The sequence below is a fragment of the Gasterosteus aculeatus genome, chromosome Y (genome assembly GCF_964276395.1).
Source record: "Gasterosteus aculeatus chromosome Y, fGasAcu3.hap1.1, whole genome shotgun sequence".
Lineage (NCBI taxonomy): Eukaryota > Metazoa > Chordata > Actinopteri > Perciformes > Gasterosteidae > Gasterosteus > Gasterosteus aculeatus.
The window spans coordinates 1,531,323-1,540,726 of record NC_135709.1 but is presented as its reverse complement, the minus strand read 5'-3'; the positions used below and the strand labels follow the sequence as shown (position 1 = coordinate 1,540,726).

At 43.0% G+C, this 9,404-nt stretch overlaps 1 protein-coding gene across 1 annotated transcript; it reads left to right on the top strand.

The window, feature by feature from the left end:
• Positions 1-1,933: 1,933 nt before the first annotated feature.
• LOC120809777 (C-C motif chemokine 3) lies at positions 1,934-3,479 on the top strand. The gene is made up of 3 exons (XM_078097169.1): positions 1,934-2,180; positions 2,967-3,090; positions 3,196-3,479. The coding sequence occupies exons 1-3, from the start codon at positions 2,114-2,116 to the stop codon at positions 3,287-3,289; spliced, it is 285 nt and encodes a 94-aa protein (XP_077953295.1). The 5' UTR covers positions 1,934-2,113; the 3' UTR covers positions 3,290-3,479.
• The last annotated feature ends 5,925 nt before the right edge of the window (positions 3,480-9,404 follow it).

Here is a 9,404-nt window from a genome sequence, read left to right as displayed (position 1 = left end):
TAATTGATTTACTAAAACAGCTTTAGACGACAGAGATCTGATATTCAAAAGACCCCCTTTAATTCTCCTATTTTGTTGCACTGTTGCATTATTAGTTTTAACTTTAATTAAGTTATTTACTACAACTCCTCGGTTGTTTACCTTTAACTTAGATAAGTGTGTCCGTGGGGCAGACAAGGTCTCTATAGGGTTCATGATAGAGACATGAGAGTGACTGCTCAGATTGAAGCGCAGAGAAGTGTGTAAGACTGCGACTCTGCTCCCTGGTCTGAACTCTGGGTCATGGATCAAGTCCACTAAGAAACTGGGTCAGGTTCTTAAAAAAGAAGTTCAGCTCCGTCCAAAGTGGGATGGATGCCGTCTCTCCTAATCAGACCAGGCTCTCCCCAAAACGTCTTCCAGTGATCAACGAAGCCCACATTATTTACTGGGCACCACCTCGACAACCAGTGGCGGAATGACGACATGCGGCTGTACATGTCGTCGCTGGTCAAGTTTGGGAGGGCCAGAGAGAACAGAAAGAACTTTAGGGAGGTCGCAAGACTAGAAAACCACAATAAAAGTCATTTATCATTGGTTCCTACTTTCCTCACACATCCCCTCTGACACTGAACACACTTTAACAGGCTGTTTACCTGGATTTAATAGCTGGGACCTGTTGGTTGTATCATTACCTTTTTCTAAATGGGCTTCAGTCTTTACCACCCTTCAGTGCTTTTTGGTTGTTCATTTCTGATGATGTGCAGTCATTCTGCGCTCCCCTGCAAGAAGTTACACCGCAAACAGTTCTTCTCGTTGTGATAAGATCGGTGAGTTTATTTTAGTGCAACTTGCGATCTTATCACAGATCTCCTCGGTTCATGTGTGAAAATGCTGTCGCTCAGACAGTGTGAATCACCCTTAACATCAGCATCTCGTTCCCTGCTTTCTGTACGACTTCTATTATTCATGATGGTCACAGTGTTACCATAAATGGAAACACAGCTGCCCCCAACCATAGCATGAGTATCTTTCCGTTGACGTTTGAGTCAGACAGGAGGGGGGGGGTCAAGGTGTTAATTCCTTTAACATGCTTTCTGTTGTATGGTGCCGTCCTTCTAATGAGTCATTGAATCTGTACTTATGGCTTGTGTTTGATGATTTCTGTATTCTTTTTCTATATTTGAACAAACATCTTGAACAAGGTTAAGGTACTGTTGATTTCTCCCAAGGACATTATTCACTCATTTCCACTACAGCAACCTTTACCCTTATCCCCAAACTAAACCCAAGCTAACCCCCAAACTTAACCCAAGCTAAACCCCAAGCTAACCCCCAAACTTAACCCAAGCTAAACCCCAAGCTAACCCCCAAACTTAACCCAAGCTATCCCCCAAACTTAACCCAAGCTAAACCCCAAGCTAACCCCCAAACTTAACCCAAGCTAAACTCCAAACTAACGGGGGTCCAGCCCCAAACATTTCCTTAAATGCCCCAGATGGACAGGTGGCAAATGGGATGCTGTATATCTTTACAGCATCCCATTTCTGTTGATCAGTTTCTATGCATTTGAAATCTATTACCTCTTATTTTATAACAGTCTTTTAAAGTGAGGGGTGCCCACCCCCCTTTTACAAATTTGTAACTCCCGGCATGAATGATGCTTCCCCTTTTTTACTTGTTTTAACTTCTAACCCTTAATTCCCTTTAACATTTTCTCTCTCACTGATCAATCATCTGCTCAGCTTTCTAACAATTTTATACCATTTTTATTGTTCTCTGTACAAAGTTCTTTCACAATCTGTCAGTCAACCCGACCAGCACTTTGCTTGATAAGCAGTGATGCCTTTTAGAATGACAAGATCCCATTTGTTTCTCATCTGTGTTGATAGTATCAGCTCGCTTCTCTCGTTGACAATGAAATGAAAGTGACTTAAAATGCAACCGATCAATTAGAGCAGCCGATGAAGTGTTGGTGGCTGTTTGATGAAGCTTTGGGCGACTTCCTGTCACCCAAAATTGTAAAGACACCCACTCATGAAGAGATAAGAGCCGCTGTCAGTGAGATCGACTCAGCAGATGACTGGACGGACACGCTGACAGAAGAGCATCATCACTTGTACCCGAGGACACCATGAGGACTCTGAGCTGCACCGTGGGACTCCTGCTGTCCGTCTCCATCTACTGCTGCATCGCCATGCGTGAGTCCTGACTCTGTTTTTGTTTCCCATGGTGATGAATCATTTGATTAATGCATTTTAGTGTTGATAATTATCCAATGGTTTCAATCCTGTTAACAGTAATTTTAATTACAAATTTACATTCTTATTTGTTAATGATGTCATACATTTCTATTATAAATCCGTTGCTTTTAATGTCACTTTCAAGTTTATATTATATATATATATGTATATATATATATAAATTCACCCAATATAATATTAGATATATCACATTTAATTAGATTAAATTAAATAAATACTATTTAGATATGCTGCGTCTTTTTATTTAATATACATAAGGGAAAATAATAATAATAACCCAAATAGGTAAAACCCCCAAACTCTGAGTGGCCATGTTCTCAGTGGTATGTCGCCACAGCGGGATTTAGTGTATATGATAAATGGCTTAAATGTTTATCTATTTACTAGTAGAAATGTGTTTGTTTTTGTATGAATCTGAGAAACATTATTTAGAAAAATAGTTATTTTTCCATCACGACTTAAACAAGTTCTTTGAGATACATTTGGGTTACTGAATTTTCTAACTGTAGGTGAAGTCAAAGTACGCAATTTAGAGCATTCCCTAAACAGACGATTACATAAAAAACATACAAACTTATTTTTGAATAGTATATAGTTGTAACTTACATTCCTAGATGTCTACCCAGTGATATTAAAAGTAATAAATATGGATGTAGTTGCAGCCTGATTAAATGTGTCTCCATGTGTTCTGACACCAATCCTGGTTTTCTCTTGTCTTTGCAGCCCAGGCAGTGGAACAAATGTCACCTGTGTCGTGCTGCTTTGAATACTTTACAGGAAGGGTGCCGTCCAAACAAATCGTGTCCGTCATGGAGACCCACAGCAGCTGTGGTGCAAAGGCATTTGTGTATGTTGGACATTGGTTTCTGTTACTCACCACAGCAGTGAATAAGGATCACATTTCAAGGAAGAGAGTATGACCGTTTCCATGGATTTCTTTGTTTTTTTGCAGGGTCACAACTGCCAAAAGGAGGAAGATCTGCGTGGGCCACTATGTGAACTGGGCTCAGGAAGCCTTCAAGCAGCAGCAAGTCACCGAGGGCTAGTGCTCGTCCTCCTGACGCTCGTCCTCCTGACGCTCGTCCTCGTCCAATCACCCTGCAGCTTACTTTCAAACACCCGTTAACCATTTGACCCATTAACCCTTGTTTTGCGTTATTCTTCATATTAACATTTTGTAAAATGTATCGATGCATGCGTTCATGAAACAAACAAATAAATACATATTTGCTCTTTTTTTGATGTCAGATAGCTACATAATCTTCCAATACTTCACAAATCCAAGTTGACTTTTTTTGCTGAATGAATTTGCAGTGTAACACCCAGCTTGTGGGCCGCAAACAAAGGAAGGAAGAAGCCCACCAGCTTCACAGTAATAAAGCACAACAGGCTGGCGGAGACGCACAGAGACAGAGCGAGTCAGAGCCAGTGGCGTCCACGTAACCACAGATCGCCTGTCTGTCAATCAGGGACGAATCATTTCACGCAGTGAATAGCGAGAAGTAACCACAGAAGGTTATCATTGAGACAATATACACATGCCGAAACTGCAGTGCTGCAGCGTGTTGAACTGCTCCGATCATCTTTTGGATTCCACGGCGCATTCGTTCAGTACACCAACGCCTGTCTTTGACCCGGTAATACGATGAATTAATGTCTATTTATTTAAGTTGTGTTCCATTTATCAAATGGAAGACGCATTTGATTTCAGTTCCATTTGTCAGAATATCTCCATAACAATATCATTTTAAATGCAGGTTTGCTGTTTTTTATATTGTTATCTTCTCATTGTACTTACACTGGAAAGGATTTTTTACACCTCGCTTGTAATCAGCTACACACCAACAGGTATCATCCTAGTCAATGAATTCCTTAATCACATTTGGTGGAAATTTAGGTCATAAGTTGACTCAAATACAGCAACCACACATTATATTATAGGCCAACATTTTACAGCTACATGTATTTGTTCATTTATTCATAGTCTATAGCCGTGGTCAAAAGTTCCCATAAACTTGTAAAGAACATCATGCCATGGCTCTCGAGTTTCCACTTATTTCTTTAACTCAGATTTTTCACTGATAGAGTGATTGGACCAGATACTTCTTTGTCACAAAAACATTCATGAAGTTTGGTTCTTTTATGACTTCATTATGGGTTAACAGAAAAAAGTGACAAAATCTGCTGGGTCAAAAATATAATTCAATTCAATCCATTTTATTTAGTAGAGCCCAAAATCGCAAATTACAAATTTGCCTCAGAGGGCTTTACAGTCTGTACACATACGACATCCTCCGACCCGAAACCCTCACGTCGGCACATGAAAAAAAAACCTTCCAAGACGGAAAAAAAGAAGAAACCTGAGGGAGAACGTCAAAGGAGAATCCCACTCCTGGGATGGACAAACTACAATGGATCCCTAATTACAAGATGTTTGTTGTTGTATCAGTGAACTTCCCTGTTTGTGGAGCTTCGAGGGTTTTGGTCCCTGAACATCCTGAATATAGAAAATAAAAACTGCTGTTCAAAAAGTCTTTCCATTAGACTTTCAGAACAGAAAGTGTCAGTACTTCTGGATCCAGGAATACATGTATGTATGTATAATTCGGTTTCCCTTCATGCACATTGACAGGTAGGATTGAAAGGATGCATCCAGCCTCTGTGTGACTACAAGTAGAGACCGTTGTGCCACTCACCGACTGTTCCTTTGGCTGATCTTCGTCTTTGCTCCAGTGTTAATTTTGGCAGCTATTTTTGATTTAGTTTTAGTCTTGAGACAAAAACGCACATTTAGTCTCCAACCTCCTCGAACCCCTTAGTCCTCCTCCACCATCCTCCATTCTTCTGGGAGACTTTGTCAACCACCACCTCCATGCCAGACCCGCAGCGTCACCAGACTCCAGAACCAGGGCGGTCCAGCAACACCAATGTCCCTGACCAACCCCTTCTCGCATTACCCCATAGCTTAATCCACCCCAAAGCCCCTGGCCGGCCAATGGTCTGATATGGACAGTAGGGATGGTAATTCTGACGGCGCCCTCATCCAGGCCCCCATGATTCAGGTCCCGGCACCGGATGGGTGTCGTGGTGTCGGAACGCGACACCACGATGCCCACCGACAGTGACTGATATCCAACCTGCAGCATGACTTTGGGTGTGGAATAAGGCCCAAACCCCCACCCACTTCGTCATATTTACGGCAGGGGTCAACAGAGAGGACGAGGCTGGGGATTGAATCGTCGGAGGAGAAGGCGTTTCCAGGGATGGGCCCCACGAGAGGCGCAACGCGATGAATGCTTTAACTGTGGCGAAACAGGACATTGGTTCAAAGAGTGTCCCTACCGTTCCAACCAGGCATGTCAACCACCTGAACGACAGCGCTACTCCGCTGCTGACAGAGGTGATCAACAATTTGGCATGAAGTGCGTGGGGGAGGGAGAGCGCATGTGTGATGGAGGACCGACTGCTTCCTCTCCAAAGCAGGGAAGTGAAACACACACACACACACACACACACACACACCGCAGCCTGCAATGAAGAAACGCTTTCTGCACTAACTGCATGCACGCACGGGCACACACACACACATCTCACACAGGCACAATGCTGCAATGAAGACCGACAACATGCTGCCTTGCTCGACATTATTTCTCATTTAGAGCCACAGCAACAGAATACACCCAGACCACTGCCACTCACGTATGCTATGTTTACATCAGATTCATACAAAGACATGCCAACTACAAGAGTAATTGTGGAAGGGAAAGAATTTACAATTTTAGTAGACTGCGACAAGAGGCCATTGACGGTATTACACCTGTATTCAATTTGCTCCTAGAAGCAGGGGTGATAGTTCCATGTCCAGACTCACCGGTCAGGACACCAATATTTCCGACTGTTTAATTGCAGCGCCTACTCAAATGCAGTGTCAGACAGACACGATTAAACTACTCCAGCACTTAGCAAAGGAGCCTTTCTAAATTACAATTTGTGTCTCTAAATGTGCGTTTCCTGGGTCATGACATTTTCGGTGAAGGGAAAACCCTCTCCCCAAAAAGAATTGCCTTGATCATATCAATACCAAAACCAAACACCAAAAAACAGAGGATGTCCTTTTTGGTCCTTTTCTTCCAAACTACTCACAAATGGAACAGCCGTTATCAAACTTAATCCACGGGAAAAATCTTTAAGCGCACAACAAATAACATAACAAAAGCTGCTGCTCTGCTTCCGCTTCCCACTACCTGTGCTCTCATGTGCTCTGAGGAGTCACTGAGCAGTCACTCTCTACCCCTGATGAAAGACGGCTTTGGTCCAGATCCGGCTGTGTTTACACCAACGGTATCTGGACTGGACCCGACGGCAAGCCGTGTTTACCTAAACACTATTTTGCTCATTATGCTAAGTTGACTCATGGGTTAGACCATGTTTCGACATTTTTATTTTATTATGTTTCTAACAATGGAACTGAGTGTGCTACCCTCATCTTAACCTTGGTTCTTATCTCAACTTGGTTTGCCACTTCTCGTACCTGCCACTGAGGATGGCCTTCCTATTTGTATTAAAAAGCTTACTGCTTGGAGACGCCATCTCTACAGAGCACTGTGATACATGCTGGTGTATTTGACCTCCTGCTTGGAAGCAATAAATGGACTTTTTGCAACTTTAATCATTCATCAAGACTCTGAATTCTTTCAATGTTTATCTAATAAAAGCATTCTCTTCTCCCGAACTAGTTTATTGAAATATTCCACAACACTCAACAGCCGACTCTCCCTGACTCCCTACATCACTGCAACAACACGATCCTGTAGATACACGCTCTACAACATCAGGATAATACGTCCCCTTGTCACTCAGAAGGCAGCGCAGGTACTGATTCAGGCTCTTCTCATCTCCCGCCTGGACTACTGCAACTCCCTCCTGGCTGGTCTCCCTGCCACCGCCATTCGACCTCTGTAGCTCATCCAGAATGCAGCAGCTCGACTGGTCTTGGTGCTCACGTACCATTGGGTGAATGGATGGGGTCCAGCTTACATCCAGGACCTGGTGAAACCCGACATCCCGACCCGCACTCCCCGCTCTGCATCTGCAAAACTGCTTGTTCCTCCTCACTGAGGGCGAAACACTCGACTAGATCACGACTCTTTGCTGTCCTTGCTCCGAAATGGTGGAACGAGCTCTCTGAAGACCCCAGGACCACAGAGAGCCTTCACATCTTCAATGGACATCTAATGTAATGTAATAAGATCAACAGGAAAATTTACCGTGCGGTCTGCGCTCAGACTGTCTCACCCATGGTCACATATTCTGTGTCGTGACGAGAGAGCAAGGTCGCGGATACAAGCGGCCGAGGTGTGTTTCCCGAGCAGGCTGTCAGGTGTGTGTAGCACTTTGAGGGGTCAGAAGACTAGAAAACCACAATACAAGTCATTTATCATTGGTTCCTACTTTCCTCACACATCCCCTCTGACACTGAACACACTTTAACAGGCTGTTTACCTGGATTTAATAGCTGGGACCTGTTGGTTGTATCATTACCTTTTTCTAAATGGGCTTCAGTCTTTACCACCCTTCAGTGCTTTTTGGTTGTTCATTTCTGATGATGTGCAGTCATTCTGCGCTCCCCTGCAAGAAGTTACACCGCAAACAGTTCTTCTCGTTGTGATAAGATCAGTGAGTTTATTTTAGTGCAACTTGCGATCTTATCACAGATCTCCTCGGTTCATGTGTGAAAATGCTGTCGCTCAGACAGTGTGAATCACCCTTAACATCAGCATCTCGTTCCCTGCTTTCTGTACGACTTCTATTATTCATGATGGTCACAGTGTTACCATAAATGGAAACACAGCTGCCCCCAACCATAGCATGAGTATCTTTCAGCTGCATTTTAAGTCAGAGAGGAAGGGGGGGTCAAAGTTTTAATTCCGGTAATAAATACGGCTCCCGTGGCCGTTTACAAAACGTGTACCTTCTGGATTTTTGGAGAAATATGTCGGCAGATATTTCTCTTTATATTTCTAGATTTCTTTTGGCAGAGGTTGTGTGACTGTTGGTCTCCTGAATCCAAAACTAAAGAACTCTGGGATTCCATAGTCACATGTATCCAATCAGCACAACCATGCCATCATCCAAAGAAATTAAGCCTCAGAAGTGTATACTTTGGGTCTGAGGACAGACGTTCCATTTTTTTTAACCAGATTCTGACGCTGCCCCACACTCTAGTCCTCGATGTCTCACTCTGAGAAACGCAATACACACTCATCTAAAACTCAGAAACGGAGCGAATAACTAGTGAAACATAATCAGTGATTATGAAAAAAGTACAATAGATATCAACAAGCAGTTTTTTTCATAAAACAGTTAAGACTTGTGTCAACATTTGAAAATTGAAATGGTGTCTGGAGCTGAAAGATTGGCGGAGAGAAATATCGGAAAGTTGAAGAAGTTTAAGAGGATTTGAAAACCAACTCCATTTGAAAACCATGTTAAAATATTGATGATTATTGGTTTATATAAATTCAATCTTAAGAGGTAGAAAGCTGAAAAGTCATAGCCCCCCTCTCCTGAATGAGCTGAACATTTTAATATTTGAATAGTTTTAACAGCTCAAAGTGTGAAGAGTTGAAAGGTTGCACGGAAGAAATAGAAGATGTTGGAATAAAGATTCCAAGAACAATACTCGAATGCTTAATGCATTCCAACAATAACGGTGTCTTTAAAAGAAACAACTTAGTTATGTGTAACAAAGATGATGAAATAGTTAGGTTGAGGTAAGATCGCCTTGGGTTGAAATAAAATGAATGCAGGTTTCCACATAGAAACGACCTGATTGAGATAATGTTCTGGTTTTATTTGTAATCGTAAGCCGTTAGTAACGACATGGTCCTCACTGTGTGTGTGTGTGTGTGTGTGTGTGTGTGTGTGTGTGCGCATGGTCCTCCCCCCTCCTCGTTGTAGTTCAGGATGTTTTCTCGGATGTCCTCCCAGCTCTCGTGCTCGGCGGGGTGATAAACTCCTCGCTTCCTGAACTTGTTACGGCTTCCTCTCTGGTTCCACACCGCCACCAGCACACACACACACACACACACACACACGCAATTCCAGTTCCTTTCTGTAGTTTCCTTTAGCAGGCGGACGGAGAGGAGGCCCTCTGCGATC

Excerpts from the sequence above, each read along its gene's own strand:
- LOC120809777 (XM_078097169.1), top strand. The coding sequence starts at position 2,114 with ATGAGGACTCTGAGCTGCACCGTGGGACTCCTGCTGTCCGTCTCCATC. Across the intron at positions 2,181-2,966 it reads CTACTGCTGCATCGCCATGC|CCCAGGCAGTGGAACAAATG; the intron begins GTGAGTCCTGAC and ends TTGTCTTTGCAG. Across the intron at positions 3,091-3,195 it reads TGTGGTGCAAAGGCATTTGT|GGTCACAACTGCCAAAAGGA; the intron begins GTATGTTGGACA and ends GTTTTTTTGCAG.